General features: G+C 32.6%; 1 protein-coding gene across 1 annotated transcript in view; it reads left to right on the top strand.

Moving 5' to 3' along the window:
• Nucleotides 1–362: 362 nt before the first annotated feature.
• The window catches only part of chico, a 431,529-nt gene continuing 406,706 nt past the window's right edge, over nt 363–25,185 (top strand). Inside the window, exon 1 of the mRNA XM_065500717.1 lies at nt 363–529. Within this exon, the coding sequence (XP_065356789.1) occupies nt 432–529 (98 nt within the window). The 5' untranslated portion in view covers nt 363–431. The remainder of the gene's footprint in view (nt 530–25,185) is intronic.

Consider the following 25,185-nt stretch of genomic DNA (forward strand, 5'->3'; position numbering starts at 1 on the left):
AGGTAATAAGTTACATGGATAAGAAAAAACCCCTGTTTGACCAAATTGTCAAAATTTTACCCCCTATAACTCAGAGAGTTCTCGACCGATGTTGTTGAAAAATTGTGTCTGAGTTACTATCCAATAGAGCTAACCTTGGTGCAAATTTCATCCCGATCGGAAGACATCGATTTCAAAAGTTGGTTCACTTGACATGAAATGCCCCATATATATAAAAAATAGAGGGTATGCGTTCCAAAATTCTAAAAAAAAAAATTTGGGACACTCTAATGACCACTGTACGTCGATTTCTTGCAAAAAATGAAAATATTGTGTTGACTCTCTTTAGAGGAACCAGTGCGATATGCATGGATTTAATCCATTGATTTAAGTAATAAATAAATGACAAATTTTTAATTTTCAGATGTGGCGACTCACAATGTTATTTTTATATGGAGATTGGAAGACAAAGTTCTCTTGGTCCAGGCGAGTTATGGATGGAGACAGAAGACTCTTTAACAGCGCAAAATATGCATAGAATGATATTAAGGTAAAATTTTAATAAATTTTGGCCAAACATGTGATTTTTCTCATCCATGTAACTTATTACCTATTGTTCTTAGCAAAATGTGTCCCAAATAGTTTACATAGCTATTTCTTCAATCTTTCGAAAAAAATATTTAAAAAAAAATAAAAAAAAATAATAATATTTAATATTTTTTTCCGAAATCAAAAACTTTTTTGATTTTTTTTTCTTAAAATAAAGCTTAAATATTTTCCTTGAGGACCTATTTGATCGCATAGTGGAATGCGAGTTCCATATCTATCAAAAAAAATGTTTTGTAACTCAAAACATGGAATTTTTTTTGCTCAACAGAAAGCTCAGATATTTAGCTTGAAGACCTATTGAGTCGCTTAGACCCATTTCCCACTAGGCAATTTAGTTGCGCAAGTCTCTTGCCCAACAACAAAACAGCAAAATTTTCTTCTCATCAACCCGACATTACCTCTGGCATCAACAAACACAAGAGACTTGCGTAACTAAATTGCCTAGTGTGAAAGGGGTCTTAGTGGGATGCGAGTGGGATATCTATCAAAGTCTGCTTTTACACAGGGCAATTTTTCTTGCGCAAGTCTAGAGTTTATAGGAGAGAGAGGCAAGAAGAAAGAAGAGGGGTACACACTTGCTTGTACTGGCAAGTCTCTTCAAATTTCTTTTGTTTTCTCATTTTCAATATGGCGTCTATTAGGTTTTGACATACAAAATTGCTCACAGACTTGCTGTGTGTAAACAGACGAGCAAGTTTAAAAGGGAATCGACGAGACTTGCTTCAAGTAAACTTGCCCTGTGTAAAAGCAGACAAAATAAATGTTTTGTAACTCAAAATATGCAATTTTTACTTTTTTTTTTTTGCAAAATCCATCTTTTTTTAAAATGGGGCTTTTTTAAATTTTTTTTTTTAACTTTTAAATTATTATTTATTTATTGAATCTGCCTATATCATTAGGTCTAACAATAAGTGTTTCTATCTTATAACTAAAATTAAAACTAATTGTTCTCTAAAGAGAGCATTGCTTGATGCATGAACCTCATCTTAGAGTAGATCTCCTCTACAAAGCCTTGATCTGGTTTGGCTCTGTGCGAGAAGCCGAGCAAGCGGATTTGGGTGGGATTGCAGTTTCAGTATATATTTATCGCGGACTTTCTTAAACTCATCCTTCACTAGTGGCACTTCCAAGTCCCTGTGGATGTTTACATTTCATATGTACCATGGTGCTCCCGTCATGGTCCTAAGAATTTTAGATTTGGCCGTCTGTATAAGATCAATACTGGTGTTGCTTGCCATTCCACATAATTGAATTCCATATGTCCAAATTGGTTTTAAAACGGTCTTATACAGGATGACTCAATATTCAAGGCATAATTTTGATTGGTCACTGATTAACCAATGAAAGCTAGAGGCTTTTAACTTCATTTGAAGTAAGCCAAGTAAGCCGTCTATCTAGATGAATACCAAGGTAGGTGACATAATCAGACTGCGGTATATTAACGTTGTTGAGTGTGACAGATGGGCAATTTTCTCTCCTTAGAGCGAACGTAACATGTTTACTTTTCAGCTCATTCACCTTTATTCGCCAGTTTTTCAGCCATTACTCCACACGGTCGAGATAATTTTGTAGTTGACTAGATGCCATGTGTGGGATTTCGTGTGAGCTAATAATGACGGTATCATCAGCAAATGTTGAAATTGTTAGTTTTGTAACGACACGTTTCCGCTGTAGCTGGGGTAAGCTCAGCGGTGTCCAGGGTCGATTAAGAAAACACGTGGTTTTTTACACAACGTTATTTTATACTTATACTCTACACTAACTACTTTATACTCTACACTAACTACAGATACTATTTAAACAGGTTCGAAAATACGCCAAGTAATTGTGTAGTAGACTCACAACCAGTGCTCCTGAAAGAACGGGAAGCCACCGTCCTCTCAACAACACTCGTTCCTTGTCTAGTCTCGCGACTGGAGAGCGTAGGGGCAGCACGCGGAAACCACGCGCACTGACCACAATCTCCAGGAATCGCCAAGAATTGTCAGTATCAGCAGAGAAGCCTGCTGCCAATACTCCCAATTCCTCCACACTAGTACTTTAGTAGCCAGTAATTTAAATTCTACTAAAGATGTGAAACCACTGTCTCTAGTAGCTCTTACCTTACTGGCCGCTACGAACCAACTGCCCGCTGTCGACTAAAAGCTCGCCTTTTATACCTTTTGTGTTGTGTGTACAACCATATACGCACATGTGTTTTACATATAATCATGATCATGCATGCATTTAATATACACACATTTATACATGTGTTGTACTCACAACGGTACACGCCTCTGCCGTGGTTTTTGTGACCCTTTATGGTCTGTAAATGCCTATCCCACTCCTCGGATGTGCGTGACAACATTTTCACGTCTGGGACATGTTGGGAAAGCTTATAGTGCTGGCAGATTTCGCAACTGCGCACATATTTAGAGACATCTCTGGACATACCGGGCCAATAATACCGGTGGGCTAACATACACCTCGTTTTTCTGATGCCCAGGTGACCACCAGCGGCTTGGTCATGAACCTCGCGCATAACTTGTAGCTGTTGAGGTCTTCCGACACACAGTTTCCATGGGGTTACATCCTGGCTGGGTCCCCATGATCGCATAGTCTGGGAACATCGCTGGGTCGCGACGTACTGCGGCAACGCGCTTTTGCAGCCAGTTGGGAGGTTCGGTTGGAGTGGCATGAACCGGCTGTCGGGAAAGCGCTTCGGTTACCACCTTATTAGTATTCCGCAACGCGAAATTGCGAGCCACTTTAGTCGTGATGTTGTCATTGCTGTTTACGCGTTCGCTTGGATACATGCTGGTATTGTTGAGGGTGGAATTGGGTATGGCGGATACGTGTAGGGCACCACAACTGAAGGTAGTGTCGAAAGTCCGCAGAAAATCCATCCGAAGCACAATGTTCTCCGTCGCATCATCCATAATCAAGAACTCTTTGACAACTGCTTGTTTTCCTAAGAAGTACCTCGATGTTGACCGGGGTAGCTGGAGCATTGGACGGCACCTTCCGTACTATAGCTGGCGTGATAAAACTCCTGGTGGCACCGGTATCAATGAGGGCTGAGAAGCGGTTTCCTTCTATCATGATAGCGGCTGTTAATCGATCAGATTCCCAAGCTAGGTACGTTTTATCGCGATGTATGTCAATATCAGGTAGTGGTGGATGTTCACATGTTGCTGAGGCGGCAACCTCCTGCATCAAATGATGGTGTTCACCTCGTGCAGGATGTTGGGTGTTGGGAATGGACTCGAAGTCGGCGGCCAACTGGATGAGATCCTCTAAGGTAGTGAAATCCTTCCTCCGAATATACCACTGGTAATCCGTTTGTGAGTTGCGGAAAATCCTTTCGAGTTTTTGTTCGGCCGTAAGGTGGGTATAACGCATTAGGTCCTGAAGGGCCAGAACGTATTCCTAAACGGCTCACGTGGGCGCTGGACTCTCTTCCGAATTTCGTCTTCCAGCTTATCAAAATAGCGTGGGGGTAGGAAAAAATTACTGAAGTCATCTTTAAAAGTTTTCCAATGTGGCCATGGCTTGTGGTTATTTCGCAGCCACACCAACGCCTTATCCTGGAAGAACTCGCTCATGACAGGGAGGACATCACACAAGGCAATATCATACATGGCAGCTAACTCTTCAACTCTCTCCAGGAACTCCAACGGGTTATTTCCGCCATGGTAGGTCCGATTGCTAACTATCCCGGGGACTTCCAGCCGGACATCCGGGCGTTAGACTCATGCTGGGATTGCAGTTCTAGGAGTTTCTCCCGGCGTTCTTCATCATGATCGGAGGTCACAAATTTAGCGAACCTCTTCCGCAACTCTTCGACAGTACCTGTAGAGTTTTGTTGAAAGTGTTGTAGGTAACCAGCTAGCTCGTCCTTCTTTAGGGAGTAGACCCACGTGGTTCGCAATACGTTGGACATAATTGTAGTCGTCTGTTGTTGTTGGACACGAATGTCCCAAGCTCAGCGGTGTCCAAGGTGGATTAAGAAAACGTTACAAACTTTTTATTTATACTCTACACTAACTACAGATACTATTTAAACAGGTTCGAAAATACGCCAAGTAATTGTGTAGTAGACTCACAACCAGTGCTCCTGAAAGAACGGGAAAGCCACCGTCCTCTCAACAACACTCGTTCCTTGTCTAGTCTCGCGACTGGAGAGCGTAGGGGCAGCACGCAGAAACCACGCGCACTGACCACAATCTCCAGGAATCGCCAAGAATTGTCAGTATCAGCAGAGAAGCCTGCTGCCAATACTCCCAATTTCTCCACACTAGTACTTTAGTAGCCAGTAATTTAAATTCTACTAAAGATGTGAAACCACTGTCTCTAGTAGCTCTTACCTTACTGGCCGCTACGAACCAACTGCCCGCTGTCGACTAAAAGCTCGCCTTTTATACCTTTTGTGTTGTGTGTACAACCATATACGCACATGTGTTTTACATATAATCATGATCATGCATGCATTTAATATACACACATTTATACATGTGTTGTACTCACAACTTGTTACAAGCATGTGTTTTGTATACGTCACCACCATTGCTTACAACCATGTGTTGTTACAAACATCTGTTTTGCACAGGGCACCACTAGATGTAAATCATACTTGTCCAGTTAGCAATAGGTGGCGTTACTATTCACAAAATATACGTTATATTCAAACCATACAATAATATAAAAGAAAAATATGAAATAGTAGAATACAAGGACTTAAACTAATAATAAAACAAAGCTCAACATTTCAGTCTAGCACTAAATTAACGGTACGTCATAATAAAACAATATAAGAAACAATATCAAAATATAATATAGAATAAAATCACAAATAACAAATATTAAAAATAAGGACTGTTGAGAACAAAACGATGCCTGCAGACTTTGGTCGTCACAGTTTTTCGCACGTAGGTAGGTCGGAGGTGTAAATCAAATATATCGTAGGTCCTAGTCAGTGTTGCCAAAACATTATTGGGAAAAAATGCTAGATTTTTCTCAAAAAAATGCTAAAAATCTTAAAAAAGTGCTAACAAAAATAAATAAAAAAAATTCGCTTTATAGTAAACTATGAGATCTGTATTTCTTTAAAATTCATTTTCATACTTAAATATGAATATTGAAATTGAAAATACACATTTTCTTAAAAAAAAAATCAAAAATAAAATGTTCAATTCATTTTAAATCGAAAGTAAATTCTTAAATAAAAACAAAAAGTCTTTAAATTACTATTTAAAAGTGAACTTTTAAAATTCATATTTTATCACATAAGTTTTAAGATCACGAAAATAATTTGATGAATTGAAAAATGCCAGTCATTATCATCGTCATTATTATCATAACTTTCACTAGATCCAATTAATTTCAGATAATTCGTTGGGACATCATATTGGTAACAACACTTTCCGCTTCCTTTTAATCCATATCTAAAATGTTATTAAATTATATCATAAAAATAAGAATTCAAAATTTAACAATAAAGTCTTATACCGTAGACAAACGACAAAGTTAACTTGCATTAACGGCACAATAATGTGAATTTAAATTTAGTCCTGACAGACGACAGTATTTGCATTTAGGTGAAAAATTAGATTTAGGTGAAAATACTCCATAATGCAAAAGCACATGCACTAGCAATAAATCTGAACCTGTTGCTTCAAGTTAGGACCGCAGTATTACACTATGAAATAAGAGAAAGACAATTGTGGAAATTTGTAGGTTTAATATCAGCTTTTTATGGAGGATATAATTCATAAATGTAATTTTTTAAAGGACCACAACAGCACTTTTTGGGAGTGTGACTTTCGATAGACGATTACAGGTTTAAGGAAAACTTTCGCCTCAGCAGGAAGGCTTGGCAAAAAGTGTGTGAACATTTTAAAGATATGAAAAAGATGGACACCAATATGAGGTTTTGTATTCCACTCGATAAGAGAGTTTCAATAGCATTGTTCGCTTTCCATTTTAATTTTTATTTTTCAAAAGTAAACAATTTCCAAATTCTGATTTATTGTCGACAGTCTTGCCATATTAAAATAGCTAAATTCAGTTTGATTTTGTGTATTTACGTCAAAGCTAATTAACGCCGCGGCTCACATTGGTTGAAGAGTGGCCGAAATTCATTTTTTTCATGTTCGCCGATTTGGATAATTGTTTGGTATTTTGTTGTCAGATATCGGAATATTATGATTTCGTAATATTAGGCTGACATATTTATTATTTGTTTGGACAGACACGATCGATGTTCATATATGTTCGCTTGTTTAAAATGGCATGCAAATTTACTGTATATTCAATCTTTTGGTACAATCACAGTAAACTTATCATCTGACTTTGTTGTATATTTTCGTAAATGACAATTGCCATAGATGAGATTTGCATTAAACAAAGTTGGAAAAAGTGCCATATAAAAAATTTCGTAGAACAAAATATAAACAACATCAAAATTTCAATGTTCATCAACTTCAGTGGACTGCATCTTTTTAGCGCTGTGGAGCGCTGTTTAACGAAAGATGTCAAATTACAGCTTGAAGTCTCAGCTAAAAGTTAAAAAAAATTCAGCTGCTCCTTTCCAAAAAAACAGTAAAAACTATAAAGTGATATAGTGATAAAGTAACAAAACATGAATTTTCGTTCATGCATGTTGTTGTTGCCATAATTCTTTAGTTGTAGGAAAGAGAAATTTATCTCCTTTTCTGGGTGTTTTGTTATTTTATTATTTGTTTTACTTAAATTATTAAGTAAACCCAAGCCAGTCGATCAACTTCAAAGCTGGGTAATACTTTTTATTTATTTTTTTGTTTAAAGGGACACATTGGACTATAAAAGTCTTAATCTGTCCTTTTTAGTATTATTTTTTATTATTTATAAACACGCCGCTTTTTAATTTGGTCAATTCTGCTTATTCTGCCTATTCTGCCAATAGGTATGTCTGTATCTAAAGGCCCTTATTCAATGATTTCATTTGAATTTTTTACATTTTAATTGATTATTTGTATCAGGTATGCTATCGGAGGAAGCGAGGAATAAAAACTATAGAGCCTATAGATTACATCATTCGCGAAGAATTCGACGTGTAGCCACTAATGAAGACATAATGCATAATCTTTTATTGTCTTCAGACCCATTTATAAATAGATTTCGCTCAAAGCTGCAAATCAAAAAATTGGAGTACGATAATGATGTTAAAAAATTATTAAAAGACTATGCTTAAATTACTTATTCGTGTTTTTTCTATGGGAGATGGGCGTAAAAGTGGGCGGATCAGGTATATATTTTCAGGAGCCCATTCTACAATTATAATATTTATTTTTTGAGAAAATTGAGTTGATGCATTAAAAATCAAGGCAGTTATGAAACTTTTTCAATACAATTTATAGCCGCTCTTTGTATGAACATCAACCAATGTGCGGCGCGCCGTCGTCTGTCTACGCTATTACCTAATTGCTAAAACAGAATTTAATGTCTGTAGATGTAATCGGTTTCTTATATTTGTCTTTATGATGTTCATTTGACTGAATACACGAAGACTGAGAAGTTTTAAAACAAAATTGGCAATTTCCTCGAATCTCTTGTTCCCTCCGGCATCTCTATGTACTTTTACCTCTGCCCAGAAAGATACTGTGTTGTTTTTATTAATCCATTTTATATATTGAATGTTGGAATATTGGTCAATTATTTTTCCAATTTGTTCCTCGCTAATACAAAATAATTTTAAAATTGGTATAATTTCTTCTTCGGAACTTTAAACGTTTTGGACTGAAATAAAATCTATATTTTGTAAAACTTTTATATTGTCTGGTAATCTTAAATAAAAAGGGGTTAGTTTATGTATTTTTATGCATATTTATATGTTTTAATTGTTTTATTAATCCAACAACGAAGTTGATGCAATTATTTCTAATTTCTTGTACTTTATTTTTTCGAATTTTACCTGAGCTTTTTTAATTTTTCCACATGCATTTCGAATTCATGACCAAGACTACTGTACAAAATTTGATCTTCGAAATCGTCGTATAATACATCTTTATTTTCGTTATCCAATATTTTTTTAAGAAAGTTAATTAATAGAGTTATTTCTTTTAAAATAACATATTTTTTTAATATTATAATAATTAAAATTAATAAAAAAAATTTTAAAATACACAGAAAAAAGTTTCAACATAAATATTATGATTTCATTGATTTAAATTCATAACATTTATATATAATTTCTTAAATAGTATGATTTTTTTCATATTTTATGTTTTAAAAAAAAAAATCTAGAAATTTTTCCTTGAATTTTTTTATGATTTTCAGCTACAAAATTAGAAAATATGTGCGAAATTCACTGAAATTAGTAAAGAGGATGAAATGCCTTAATGTTTATGGATGTTTTATTATGATTAATGATATTTTTTAAGTTTCAGATATTTATAATTCATCTTAATATATATGGCTATTATGCAATTTTTTTAAAATAATTCATTCGATAATACAATTATAATGCAATTTATTATAAAATAGCATACAATTTACGTAAAAAATTCCGTCATGTACAATTTTATAATATTTATGAACATGTTCTTATTCTGAATGAAAATAGTTTTGGGAAAAAAATACATGTTCGATTAATAATATTTATTACAAAATTCATTCCAATTATGAATTTCTTTTTTCTGAGTACCATTTTGAAAAGAAGTCAAAAAGTTTTTGATTTTGGAAAAAAAAAACTTCAAAATTTTTTGATTTTTTTTGTCTAAATGGGGAAAAAAGTCATAAAGTTTTTGATTTTGGGAAAAAATTTCAAACAATTTTTATTTTTTTTTGAAAGATTTAAATAACTATCTAAACTATGTCCATAAATATTGTAATTGTACTGCAAATCTAACCAATTCATCCCATTTTCTTTTAGATTGTCCAAAATTTAGTACCACACGAATGCACATTTTTCAAAATACAGATCCAAAATTATATCTATCCAATCCTTCTCCAAATAATATCCAAATAATTAATCAATTTCTAAAGAAATGCAACTTATTTGATCAAATTTAACAACCTCTAACATTAAATTTAAGTTATTTGTTGAGCTGAAGGCCTACGATGCCATTGCTCATTTAATATTAGCATATAATATATATGTCGTACAATGAAAATTCTAATCTTCCAGTAGTATGGGGAGAACCATCGGACTTATTTTGCCCTCGCTTTTCCATCACTGAAGAGATTTAGCCTGTTTAGCTGAAAGGCAGGTGAAGAGAGAAAAGGCTGGTTAAATTGGAAACTCTCAAATTCTCTGAGCCGAAACAAAATCGTTTGGATTTTGTACTCAGAATAATTTAACAAACAATATGAAATGAAAAGGAATGAATAAAACAAAAGGAATAGGAATTTTCCAATTTTTTGTTAATTTATTTGGAATATGGATTATTACCAATAAGGAACAATAGGAGTAGGATAGCGAAGTGAATAATTCAACGTTTGATTTGTATCTCTAGCCGAAAAGAAGTATTTATGACTCTTTACGATGGATTTAGAACCAAGTGACAATTGGAAGAATGCTGCAACACATAGCATTCTGCATTAACCCTCCGTTAGTCGCAATCATTTCCAATCGAGACTAGTCGCAATGTATCAAATTGATATCAATAAATAAAAGGCGCGTCTGAAATCTTTTCACTTTTTATTTCAAAAACATAAAAATAATATTAAATTCACAGTATTTAAAAGAGTAATAAAAATAAAATTGCGGTAAAAATATATTTTTATCAAAAAATAGCTTAAAATTTAGGGTGCTTAAAAAAATTTTGAATAAAAAATATTTGCCTGTATCAACCAGATCAGTTGCGACTAACGGAGGGTTACTATATATTGAGGAAAGTATAAATTGCAGGGAAATGAGGAAAATCGCCAAGTGTTGTTTTGACATGAAACTTCCGCCCGTCTTGCAGTATACCTGTAGGTTGAAAATAGAATAGTTCTAATACTTGTTTTTGCTAGAAGAAAAGGAAATGTAAATAAACTTATAAATTAATACTTACCTGCACAACCAACTTTGCACGATATTTTGTGCACGTGAGTTAAAAATGCAGTAAACCTTAATACACTTACCTGCTCATTGATGCTGGTAAGTGCATTTAAGTTTAATGCCCAAAAAAACAGCTAACGGCAAATAATTTACATGAAGCTTTGTGATTTTTTCGTCTAAAAATAACGACAAATTTGGTAAGTCAAACTTACTGTATTAGTAATTCAAAGTATTTGAAAATTAGGATTACAATTCTAAATGAAATACAATATTATAAAATTCAACATTTGAAATTAAATATAAATTTATGGATAAATTCAAGTTAGTTAGTTTCAGTGATGCCAAGTGTAGGGATTATTCCCTTTTTGTAGGTATTTTTTTCCAAAATTTCGCATATATAGGGAAAAAGGGAAAGATTTCTTACTTTGTCGAATTGTAGGGATTTTTTGCAATGGCAATTTAAAACTATATATTTTCCAATAATAAAATTAAAAAATATAAAATTGGTTTAAATGCATAATTAGAAACTCATAAATCTGGTATAATATGAAGTAAGTTATAATGTGGCATCTTTAATAATTACGCGGCTTTTAAACTAAGGAGTGAGATCGAAAAATTCTTAACACACGTTTTTCATTACATTTTTTAACCCAAGTATTATTTGAATTTTTTTTTGATCAAGTTACCTTTGAAAAACATGTCAGTTATTATGTGTAATGTCAATTATATTAATTTTTTTGTTAATCTGATTAAAATGAGTGACCAGAAAAAAGTGCGTACTGAAATTATTAAATATTTTCAACAAAACCCAACTTGGTCTTACAAAAAGTTGGCCAAGCATACAAAGGTCTGCCGTCAAACTGTTTCCAATGTTATTAAACAGTACCGGGAGAACTTGTCAGTTGATAGAAAACCTGGTCCAGGTAGAAGGAATGGTCCACATGATGTTTCTAAAGCCAAAAAAATAGAACGCATTTTCAAAAGAGCTCCCAACACATCCGGTAGGAAAGCAGCCCGGTTAGCTCAGTGCTCGGACTATTTGGTACGAAAAGTTAAAGCTAATGCAGGTTTAAAAACATACAAGGCTCAAAAAGTTCCTGACAGGAACGCTACTAAAAATTTAGAGGCCAAAAACAGAGCACGGAAATTGAAGTCAAGTTTTATAAAAAAATATTCTTGCTGCATAATGGATGACGAAACGTATGTTCTGGCAGATTTTTCGCAACTTCCAGGTCAAAAATTTTATGTTGCTGATGCTCGAGGGAATGTTGAAGAAAAGTTTAGGACCCAAAAGCAGACAAAATTTCCCAGAAAGTTCTTGGTATGGCAAGCAATATGCAGTTGCGGCAAAAGAAGCCACTCATTTGTTACAACGGGCTCTATAAATACCGAAATTTACATCAAGGAATGTTTACAAAAAAGGCTGCTTCCATTCATAAGACTTCATAATGTGTCCACTTATTTTTGGCCTGACTTGGCATCCTGTCACTATGGCAAACAAGCCCTTGAGTGGTACAAGAACAATAATGTGGTATTTGTACCAAGAGAGGCAAATCCTCCAAACTGCCCGGAGCTAAGGCCAGTGGAGAGATATTGGGCTCTTGTTAAAAGAGAATTGAAGAGTACAAAAAAGGTGTCCAAAAGTGTGGTAGATTTTAAACGGAGATGGACTACATGTTCGAGCAAAGTGACAGAAAGCACTATAAAAACGTTAATGGAAGGGTTTCCGAAAAAGGTTCAAAATTTCATCACTAGTGATTAAAACTATAAAAATAATTTTTTTTGTAAATTGTAATAATAATTTCAATCAAATAAAAAAAAAATTAAAGCTGTAAGTTTAGTGGTTTCTTTTTTATAAACATATATGTATGTTAAGAATTTTTCGATCTCACTCCTTATACAGTGGTTCCTTTTTTTACGGTTTTTGGCATTTCTTTAAAGTGCTAGTTGCGCTGATAATTTTTGCCAACTACTAGAGTATTAATAAATTTTCATTTCAAGTAGAAACTTGTTTGGTTTTGTACATTTTTTTACATACGTACGCCATCTTTGCAGGTCTCTTCAATTTTAATAAGTAAGTTTTTAAGTAATAAATAACTTTAAAACATTATAAATCTCTGGTTATTTTTTATAGTGACAGTTCTCATTTAAAAAAATTGTTAATTGGAGGTTTATCGTTACGAAAAACGATAACCTGATATTGAGAAAAAGGGGGTAATAATTAAAAATAACTAATTTTAGAAAATATTTCCGATTCGTCTTCTGATAATGGTGAAAACAAAGCAAAGAAATACAGTTCAAGATGGTTGAAAGAAACTAATGGCTGGAGCCGGTCGAAGATGACGACTTTAAATGCAGATGCAAGGCTTGTGGCAAATCAAATCTAAGTAAAAATGCAAACAATGGATCAATTTTTTGACAAACAAGTCCCGGAAAAAACAATGATTTCGAAATCGATTTGCACACAACTTAGCTGTTCAAATTTAAAAAAAGGAGTGTAGGGAAAATAAAAAGTGGGTGTAGGGAAAAAAGGGATTTTTTCCATGAGTGTAGGGATTTCTGAAAAAATCTTCTGGCATCACTGGTTTGTTTTCATTTAGCTTATTGTTACTATTAAAGTGTGCTGGAATTGGAAAAAATTAAATCAGAGTGCTTTATGTCGTGAGTTTCGTTAAATAGAAAATGAAAACGCAATATTAAATGAATGGGTTAAGGAATTCGATTTTTACATTAGGAATAGTCTTCATGTTGGATGCCATTAGTTAAGTAACTGGATATCTTGTTACCGTCAGCTATTCGGATATATAACGCGGCTACATTTTGAACATATGGATATAATCTATATATTCCTCAACTAGGCTTTTGTAAATCGATTTTAAGTCAGGAATAAGGAATAGAAAACTTTTATTTTCTAGAAATTGTGGCAATACACTACTTGGAGATGGTTTTGCATTAATTTTTTCTTGCTGTCCCCAGTAAAAACTCTTTAGAATGTACGGAAAAACAAGATTGAACTATCTCAGCTCCGGAACTACAAGTGGAACGTAGAGTATTGGAATTAGGTTGACAGGGAGCTTAATCAATATTAAGGCTTGAATTGGGAATAGAACTCGGGGCAGATTGTTTTATGGATGTGTCGGAATCTTCATGGAGTAAGGAGTTATGCCTTTTGTTACAATGGATGCAATTATTTTAACTATAACAGTTTCGGACTTAATGAGGCACAAACTTTGACGTTTTATCTCATTGATGAGCTCAGAATATGACATTTGCAAAAACTTTGGACATTTGCGTATTGGATGATATTCGTTGGGACACCATTGGCATTTGGACAAATTATTCAACTTGTTAGGATTGGACTTTGACGGTTTGAAAGCTGTTGTACGAATTTCTGAAACGGAGGTCTGGTCTGTGGTGAAAACTGGTGGAAAATCTGTAGTAATTGTACCGCATTTGTCTTGAGACTGGACACGAAAGGTATCAGACAACTTCGTATGAATATTACACAGAAAAAACAAAAATTCAAATCCAATTACAAAATTCATAAAGTCAATTGAATATTTGAATATTTTATTGAAATGGGACCTATCACAAAAATCACAAAATCAAACAACAACATTTGTAAATATTTTATTGAAAAAAAAATAGTTTTTCTTATTAAAATATAACTATTAATGAAACATATTATTTGGAATTCCATATAAAATTAAACTTTATTTTTAATAAAACCATACAAACAAATGGTTGGTTTTGAATAGATATTCAAACAATATTTATAATTAAATCAATTAAAATATTAATAACATTTAAATTCAAAATCAATAAATATTTTAATTAAATATAACAAATTGCAACCAATATACTCTTATAAAAATATTTTCTATAGAAACTACTGATATACACAATAGTTTCTAAAGAAAATACAGTTATACTAGGGTTGCCAAATGTCCCGATTTTCGGGACATTTGGAATTACGAATCTCCGCGTACCGCTCGAGATTCGTAATTCCCGCTTTTTTGGATTTATGTATGTTGAAAATTTATAAAAAAAAATCAATAAAACAATCTATTTTAAATTCTAAAACAGCATTTCTACATATGTTTGTACTTCTCAAAAATAATGGATCTTAATGTTCAATTGACTCAGAATAATTAAAAAGGAAGGAGGTATTCATTATGTTCATCTTCTGGATGGTTGTCTGTGACCAAAATAAATTCGTCGTAAATTTTAAAATATGTACATAATTTAATATTATTTGGCTCATCTCATAGGAGAGGAATCATTTTGAAGTGTAAATATCTGTCATTTATTCTCACTTAATTTAAAGCGCCACATTTTCACTTTAAATTATAGAATTAAAGCAAAACTTCCCGAATGCAAAGTTTTTTTGCTTCGAAAATGTCGAATTTTGTGCCACCATGATGACACCTGGCCAAACCATACAACTGATTCGTTTGAAGCAAGCTTTGGCCCAGACATGAAACTTTTATATTCCATTATGACAACACTCGGACACATGTTGCAGTACCTGTTTAAAACTACTAAAAATAAAGTTGGGAAGTTTTGCCTCAACCGCTTTATAGTTCAGACCTTGTCCCGTCTAACTACTATTTGTTTCGATCGAAGTAGAACGCTCTCTGGAGTACGCTTCACTTTGGAACGGAGTATCCGATATTGGCTGATTCGTTCTTGGCCTAAAAACATGAGTAGTTCTTTTGGCTCTGAATTCATATGTTCTCAGAAAGATGGGAAAAGGTCATAGCTAACAATGGCCAATACTTTGAATAAATTTATATTGTACAAATGTTTCAAAATAAAAGCTAAACATTTGAAAATATCCCGCATTTTTTAGTCATACACCCAATATTTTCCATTATATTCTATTGAAAATACTGTTATACACAATAGTTTCTGAAGAAAATACTGTTATACACAATAGTTTCTGAAGAAAATACTGTTATACACAATATTTTCTATATAAAATATTGTCTAAACAAAACGATATAGCTCGGAATAAATGTGGATCAAATTGTTCCTAATATTTGCATTCTTATTAAAATTTTGATATAAATTTTAGTTTTAGAAACTCAATGAATATGTAATATGTAATAAAATCTTTATTTATTAGCGAAACTCAATGAAATTTTCAGCGTTTTTTAAGTTTCTCATTCTAAATAACAAAGTGTAAAAAAACTTGTCAAAAGGTCAAAGGGAATCCCGCAATTCCTAAAAATTGGATCGAAAATCCCAAAAATGGTATTTTTTACAATTTTGCCTATAGGGTCCACATTTCCTTCGGGGCTGAGATAAATAGGGAACACATCAGGGTTTCCAAAACTGCTTTCCGTTTTCTGATCCCCGCTTTGGGATTTTAGAACATGTGTCCCAAAATTTTGAAATTTTGACAAAAAAAATAGGTTAATTTCCAAAATGGGTAGGGCCGACATGTTCGAAAAATAGGACATGTTTTTTATACCAAAATGTTCTCCGTAAAGAAACTTTATGGGAAAACATAAAATTGTTATATTTTCTTAAAGAAAGTTTTTTTTTAATAAAAAAAGAGTTAAGTCACCTTTTTGTCCAAAAAACAGCAAAAATATACTATTTTTTGAATTTTTAAATTGAAAATCGGTTATTTTTGGATTCGTAATCGATATTGCTCTGAAGTTTTTTGTATGTTATTGGTAATTTAGTTGTCTAACTAACAATAAAAATTCGAGTCCATTCGGTGCAAAAGTGCGACCTATATTTTTAAAAAAGCGGACCAAGGTATGGCAAAATTTTAAAATTTCAATTTTGAAATGCCTATAACTATGAAATTATAAGAGACTAGCTATTAACCCGCTACTTCGTTAGCGAAGCTAATCAACCAAAGTAGAAAATTAATGTTTAATTTGTTAATTCACGGATTTGGGAATTAGCTTGTTATTACAAAAAATACTATAAGTACAAATGATGAGCCGCAGAACAAAAGGTACTTTTTCGAATTTTTTTACAAATTTATTTTTTGGTATTTTTATAATATTTGGGTTGAAATCTTCTAGAAAAAATCAATTTCCCAAAATTTTTAAATTTTCAAAAAGTACCTTTTGTTCTGCGGCTCCTCAAATGTTTCTAGACCAATCAATTTTGAAAATTTAGAAATACAGTCATTCTTGTTTCACTTCCATTAGTGGACATATTTTAAACAATTTAGGTTTTTATGGGTTTAGGAAATGTAAGCCCTTTTTCTAATTCATTCCTATGTACATATACTGATTTGAAGAATTTAAAAGTTATATCAAAGAAAAAGTATAAATAAGTAGTTTCTTGTAAATTCCAACTTTTTTCAGACATATTTAATCTTTTCAGGTTGGTTAATTAAGAAAAAACAAAAGTAAATCCATAATCATCCTCTGGAATATAGATGTGTACTTTAATTCTGATAAGTTTATTAATTTAATTAATCAGTCTCACATAAAAATATTAAGTCCCTTTTAGCTATAACCATACTAAACTTAGTTAGATATGTATAATATATGTATAATAACTTATGCCCAGTTTTTGACTTCGTATTTAAATACATATTTAGTTAACTTTTACTTAAATTTAAGTGGTATAAATTGATACATTTTGCCGAATAAGAAAAAAAAGTTTATTAAACAATGAAATTGTTGGTAGGAAAATGCAAAAAATAAGCTCCAATTGCCATGCATCGGAATTGTAGTTTTTGCAAGACGCTATAAAAAAATACAGCGCTGCAATAGGGTGAAAAAAAACCAAACAACAAAAGTCAACTGTCAAAAACATATGGTACTTTATGAAACTTAAATAGAATTTAAATGGCCAACGTTGGCTATTTATGTATAATGTAAAAAAGCACTGAGAAACTCATTTTCGTATTTAAATAGAACTTAAAAATAATTCATATTTAAATACGATCTCAAAAAATGGCCCTTAGTCCCTATTGCCACATTTTTGAAATACCTAGAAATTTCTATGTTACTAAGTTCATAAATCAGGGAAATCAATAAGTAAGATCATAAAAATACAATTATGTACCCATTTGTGGGTACATATAAAAACGTATGTAATCACTTTTACGTCGATATGATCGTTAATTTCGAAAAATCAAAAATTGCATATCATCATAATTAAGAACCAGCATTTTTTTAACCACATACATCAAATTTGTTCATGATATATGAACATGTTTAGATTATAACTTTAATGTTTCTAGGATTTTTACTGAGATGTAAATGTACCCAATGAGAATGTAAAGGGTGTCTGCCGGAAAAAATACTACTTTGTTTTGCCGCCATTTTGGTAAAAATTATTATCGACAGTACATATTTGGCAGTCGTGAAGTAGAATTAGAAATAAAACTTTTATGTGTTAATCCACTAAAAATTGAGCTTCTATCAAAGCACTTAAGAAAAATAGCATTTTTAACGAACTTCGATAAAGGCGCTTCTTAGGTGAATTATCAAATTTAAGCGAGAAAAGAAAAAATATAATGAACCTGATTCCAAGTGGTAAGCAATACAAAATTGCGGTATGATGAATTCCATTTGTATTTATTTTATTCGGTTTTAATCATAGTTTTGTCGTTTGTCTCTATTTTTTCGATCCTTGACTACCCATATACTATGCACAAACTCTATGTTGTTAGTTAGGTTCAATAATTATAATGAAAATTAACATGATGTGTAATATGCTTGCATGTATTTTTCATATACTTTACAATTTTCCAATAAAATTCTGTTTCTTTTTGTATGATTCTAATATGTATGTATTTGCTGTTTCCATATTAACGATATTATTTTATTATTTCGCTAAGCATACGCCATCTATATGTTGAGATACTTTTAGTACACATATTGGTGAATTTTATAGTTGACGTTTACCTGTGTGTTTATCAAACTTGTTTTAACCTTTTTGGGGGCAAAATCGCAAACCTTCGTTTCGCGCCAACATTTGAAGCTTAAACCGAGCCTTCATGGTAACGAAAACGCCATTTGTCGGCCATTATTTTAAAACAGTTTGGAAAGAAATATCTCCCAAGTTGTGATATTTATTATTGTATTTACAAAAATTAAAGCAAATACAGTTTATAGTTTGTGTATACATTTTTGAATTGTGAGTATGTAATTATACTGGGAATTTTTACAAACTTTTATTATAAGCAAAATTTAATTCTATTAGAATATTTTCTCGCTGTATTTTATATTGGCAAAACTGTCTTAAAGGTTTAATTAAAAACCATAGAAGTCAACATATTTTCATGGAAAAGGAACTTTTCTTAAGGAATATAATCAATCCTCGTTTTTTCTCTTTTTTCTCCCTGGTGCCATCTCCAAAAGGGTAATATTTTTATAAATAAATTCTTCTTTTATATAAATTTCTTATTAGATTACATTTGTTTTTGTAATCTAGATTTGGCACCTTATCCACAATAAAAATTTATTAATTGCTCAATTACTCTTGATGATCTAATAATTTAAAGAAGAAGAACTGCATTTGTCCTCTCTTTAATTCTGGTTTGGCAATCCCCACTTCATACATTTTGTTGTTCTGCAGTTGGATTAATGACGGTGAACATAAAACAATAATATATCGTAGTGCGGTGAAATATTAAGAAAAAAATGAAAATCGTATTGTGTGATAGTGATTTAAATTATAACCAAATCTAGAAATCAACAATTTAACAGAAAATAATTAAATGTGAAAATATTTTTCATATATATCATTCTCAGATGTAATTGTCTCAGATGTAAGCCAAATTTTGGCCCTAGAAAGTTAAAATTAATACAGAAATGTGATAAATGCAACAATATAGAAAGTTTAAAAATAAAATAAGTAAAATTACAACAAGAAAAGTACAAAAAAATAGTAAATTCTAAAAGTTAACGCATTACAAATAACACATTAAAAATATTTAAAATTTGTTAGAAAATGTTAAAATTTGTTCGAAATTGTTAAAAATTGCTAAAATATGTTAAATTGTTAAAAATTCTTAAAACTATTAAAATTGTTAACATTTGTTAAAATTTGCTAAATTGTGTTAAAAAGTGTCTAAAAATATTTTACATAATGAGTCCTTATAATTTTTCCCATAATTGTTCATAAGTTTGTTTTTAACTAGTGAAGGAAATATTTAACTGTTATTATGTATTAACTTTTATTCTTTTTTGTATTCAGTTTCTATATTAGTAAAAGCAAAAGTCATAAATAATTACATCTGTTAAATGCAAAAATTTTGTTATTAGCATTAAAATTTTTATATACTAAATATTGTTAATTGTGACATTTGCTCATGCTAATTACACATCTTTCTAAAAGATTCTCAAAAGTTTTTTTTTATGTTAAATTGTTTAAACATGTATCAGTGTTATTTGTTTATGAACATTTGTACCGCAACATTACCTCAAATGTAAGAGAAAGAGAACCTGCAGCAACACTACAAAGATCTTTGGAATGTCAGCAGCTGAATAAAGTGAGTTTTTTTATGTTTGTTTTTATATTCAGTTTTATTCTTTCACTTACATTTTTATTTCAAAAGTATTATTGATTTTGATTTTTGTTTAAGGTGACCAGCTAAAATATTGATTTTTTATTGATTTTAAATCATTTTTAATGTTATTTATTGCATGCCGTTTTAGTAAATATTTATTCATATATTTTTGCAGGAAATCTTCATTAATTTAACAAACTTTTTATTTTTGATTCATTTAAAACTTTTAAAAACATTTTAGTAATATTTCATAATTAAATTTAACTTTATATTTTTTTTCTTTTATTTATTTTTAAAATTATTTTTTTTGTTTATTATGATTAATTTTGTTTCATTAAATATGTATGCTTAAGTTAATTTTGAATCTGTTTGTTTGTTTGATCTGGGAAATTACGTTGTGGTAGGTTTTTTAAAAGGGATCATAAAGTGTTTAAAGTGTAATGGATATTTTTATTATGATCATGGTAGGGTGGGCAAAGTCATTACATTCGATCTAATGACTTATAATGTATATCAAATTGAGTTAACATTGTAATTTGCAAATGTCTAAAATCTAATAAGCACGCATAAAAATAAAATTTGTTACTAGTGTATTATTGTGGCTATTGGACAGTGAATAACCGAACCCCCAAATTTTCGACGAGCAATAAGGCCGGTGTAAAAGCGTGCTACCTTTTCATTAGTCCTCATCTACATCTGCCACTGTGTTTATTTTATTAAGATCTTCGATGATACACGTAACAAATTATGGCGCCCAACGTGGGGCCCGAACACTTCAACATCTCAATTAATACCATCTTGTTCACTTATCTAAACAGTGATTATCGGTGTTCGGCTCCTAAAATTACTCTTTTGTAATCTTTTTAGAGCTTTGCTAGATTACCTGGAATATGTGTATGATGAAAATGTAATATTTATAATCAACCGATAATTCTAAACACTCTAATGATAATTTTTTTTCAGCATTCTAGCTGTTCTGTCGACTTCTTGGAATACAGTTTCTTTGGATATATAATCTAAAGCTGTCCACAGTCTAAGTTACCTACATTATTTGTGCTGTAAATGGAGTTATTGCTTTTTAAGATAAGCATTCCTCATCCATGTTTTAAGCATATGCAAATGCTACTCAATTTATAATAACATTATTAATATAAATCTACACAACGTATACCTAGGAAAGAACAACAAACAGAGATTTAAAAATATCTTGATTTTATATATTTTTTATTTTTTTTTGATTACTATTGCATTTAGTTTACAAATTTATTTACTTATTGCCTTGGGCAAATAATATACTCTTTGTTTTCCACATACATAATATCGAAATATCTTCGGAATTATTTTTGTTTAAAATTTTCCACTTTTTTTTTTATCAGTAATTTGCATATATTAGCAAATTTATAGTATTTAATCCATAGTTTTAGAGACATAATGTCAATTAGGGATCAGACGACTGAAAACCCTGAGTCATTTACTATTCCGGATAAAAATCCTACATGTGAAGCTTGTCAAGTAGTCATATCCATCAGATCTCAAATACATATTACTGTTTGCGGCCACATATTCCATAAGAGTTGTTTATCTAAGGTTATTAAAGTAAGACCATTCTGTCCTGTGTGTAATGCAAGGATAGTAAATTCACAAACTGTTACAAGATCACAAGCCAAAACACCTTCAGTAAGAGAACAAAATATGGATCCAGCTAATACTTCTATTAATGCCTCGAGCGGTAATATAGCCGAACCTCCTAACCAAAATGTTTCAGTATTACCTACAAATATTACTTCCGAATCATTGCAGGAAATGGTGGCAGCTTTAGTTTCCGCCCAACAGGCTCAGTTACTTACATCTTTGAATAGTCAAATTACAAAATTAGTGGAAACAAATATGCAGACTAGTATTTCTCGATTTAACCTTGTTAGCTCTGCTATACCCCAGACACATATTCAACAACCTGAAATTCAGAGAACTCCACCTCATGGAATGCCGACTGTTCCTGTCGTAGAAGATAGAGCTTTTAGGGAAATGTTAGGTTTAGATTCTAATGTGAATAATACTGATGGCAATATTGGCTGTCAATTAGGAAGTGCACCACCAAATGCAAGGCCTAACTCAACCACTTCAAATGTAACTTATCCATCAGATCTCAATGCACGCCCAGATAAGGTTTTACAGATTATATCTAATTGGAAGATTAAGTTTGGTGGGAGCTCTAATAGTTTGTCTGTTGAGAATTTTATTTACCGTATAGAAGCTTTAACAGTACAGACATTACATGGCAATTATGATTTGCTTTGTCGTAGTGCAAGTTCTCTGTTTGATGGAAAAGCCAGTGACTGGTTCTGGCGATACCATCGCTCAGTTCCATCTATAACTTGGCCAGGCTTATGTACAGCTTTAAGGCAACAATATCGTGATTCACGGACTGATGTTGACATTCGTGAACTTATAAGGGACCGAAAACAGAAGCCAAATGAGACCTTCGATAGCTTTTATGAATCGATAGTACATTTGACGGATAGACTTAATGAACCTTTACCGGACAAAACTTTAGTAGAAATTTTACGACGCAATTTGCTTCCCGAAATTCAGCATGAGATGCTTAATATGCAAATTTATTCTGTCGAACATTTACGTGACACATGTAGGCGACGTGAGTTTTTTATTCAAGACATACGTCGTAAACATAGCTCATATGTAGCACGTCCATTTGGATCACAACGACGTATTGCAGAACTAGAAACAGATACCAGTAAAGATTTCTTTGAAGAAACTGATGTAGAGAACACTGACATCTCAGCGCTAAGTTTTATTTGTTGGAATTGCAGAAATCGCACAATTTTCTGCTACGGTTCTGGTTTACCTGACACGTATAAGCCAAACTGTAAGAAATGTAGTTCAAAAAACGGGAGGGCGAGTGCACAACGAAGTGCACTGAAGTCATCGGATCAGCCTATGTCGGAGGCCAATTAAAAACTTTTGAAGATAATAAAAATGTGTTAGTAATTACCAGAAATGACAACGATATAACCAAATGTGACAAAAATACAATATATGATATATATTTTAGAGATAACCAAATGGTGAACAATTTTAAACCTTTTCATGAACACTTAAAGCAATATTGTGAATCCCAGCGTAATAATATTCAAGCTAGTGAACATTTAGTTAATGATGATGATAGCAATAGTACAAAGCCTACTCGTTCAAGCAAACGCATTAAAGCATTCTGGCAAAAAGTAAAAAGCTCTAAAAATAAGATTATTTGCTCAGTTTTGAATAAACCAGGAGACATTAGGCCATACGCAGAAGTTCAGCTATTTGAAAAAAAGTTGTTAGGTTTAATGGATACGGGAGCATCTATTAGCTGTCTGGGATCTACCGCAGCAGAGAAATTTATAGACTCTGGGCATATTTATAAGAAGATTAACTCGTTCGTTAAGACAGCTGATGGTAAGAGCCAAAAGATTGTAGGAATAGTTGACACAAAAATCACCTTCAAAGGAGTAGAGAAACCGATAACTATTTATATTATTCCTAGTCTTGAAAAGAATCTTTTTCTCGGAATTGATTTTTGGGAATCATTTGGCTTGCTTCCTTTAGGTGTGTCTCAGTTTAGCACTGCTCAGGATGTTCGTGAGGTCAATGAATTAGGTTGTCAAATTCCTCTTAGTTCTATTCAGAAACAACGTCTTGAACGTGTCATTAATATGTTTCCATCGTTTGCGAAAGAAGGTTTGGGTAGGACTAACGTGCTTTCTCATACAATTGATACTGGAAATGCGAAGCCTATCAAACAGCGACATTTTCCAGTATCACCAGCTGTAGAAAAGTTAATTTATGAGGAACTTGAACGCATGATAGCTCTTGGGGTAATAGAGGAATCTAGCAGTGCTTGGTCATCACCTGTAGTTCTTCACCGAAAGCCAGGGAAAAACCGACTATGCTTAGATAGTAGAAAATTGAATGCGGTCACTGTAGGCGACGCTTACCCTTTACCACATATTGATGGAATATTAAGTAGGTTGCCAAAAGCGGAGTACATTTCGAGCTTAGATCTCAAAGATGCTTTTTGGCAGATTCCCCTTGATTCAGGATCTAAAGAGAAAACGGCATTTACCGTTCCTGGGAGACCGTTATACCACTTCAAGGTTATGCCCTTTGGGCTATGTAATGCTCCACAAACAATGTCACGTTTGATGGACAAGCCCAACGTAAGTACTCTGTCACCGAACAAGAATGCTTAGCAGCTTTGCTAAGCGTTAAGAAATTCAGAGCTTATGTGGAAGGACATGAGTTTACTATAATCACTGATCATGCATCATTGAAGTGGCTCATGTCCCAAACTGATCTCAGTACAAGGCTGGCTCGGTGGGCTTTAAAACTGCAATGCTATAAATTCAGCATTCAGCATAGGCGTGGTACACAGAACATAGTTCCGGATACTCTTTCAAGGGCCAATACTGAGGACTTGTCTGAAATAGGGATTGACAACCAAACGGAATTTGACAACGACAGCGGTTTATTCATCGACCTTAAATCTAATAGTTTTCAATCAGTTGAATACAAAGCTTTACTAGAAAAAGTAGGAGAGAAAATTGATCGAACACCAGACCTAAGAATAATAGACGGATACCTGTATAGACGAACAACACATGCTACAGGAGACAAGGTGAAAGATGACTTAGCATGGAAGCTGTGGATACCACAACAAATGGTTCCAGAACTATTAAAGAAGGCTCACGATCATCCAATGTCATCTCATGGGGGTATAAGCAAAACCGTAGAAAGACTGCGAAGATTTTACTATTGGCCAAATTTGGTTGTTGATGTCAAAAACTATGTTAATAGTTGTGAAATCTGCAAAATGTGTAAACATCCTAACAAGACTCTAAGGCCACCTATGGGTAGGATTGTAAGTACACCTAGATTTTTTCAGAAACTTTACATAGATTTCTTAGGACCATATCCCAGATCTCGTTCAGGTCATAATGGCATATTTATTGCTCTCGATCACTTCTCAAAGTTTCCTTTTTTGAAAGCAGTAAATAAATTTACTGCTGATGTCACGATAAAATATATGGAAACTGAACTGTTCCAT

The sequence above is a fragment of the Calliphora vicina genome, chromosome 2 (genome assembly GCF_958450345.1).
Source record: "Calliphora vicina chromosome 2, idCalVici1.1, whole genome shotgun sequence".
NCBI classification, from domain to species: Eukaryota; Metazoa; Arthropoda; class Insecta; order Diptera; family Calliphoridae; genus Calliphora; species Calliphora vicina.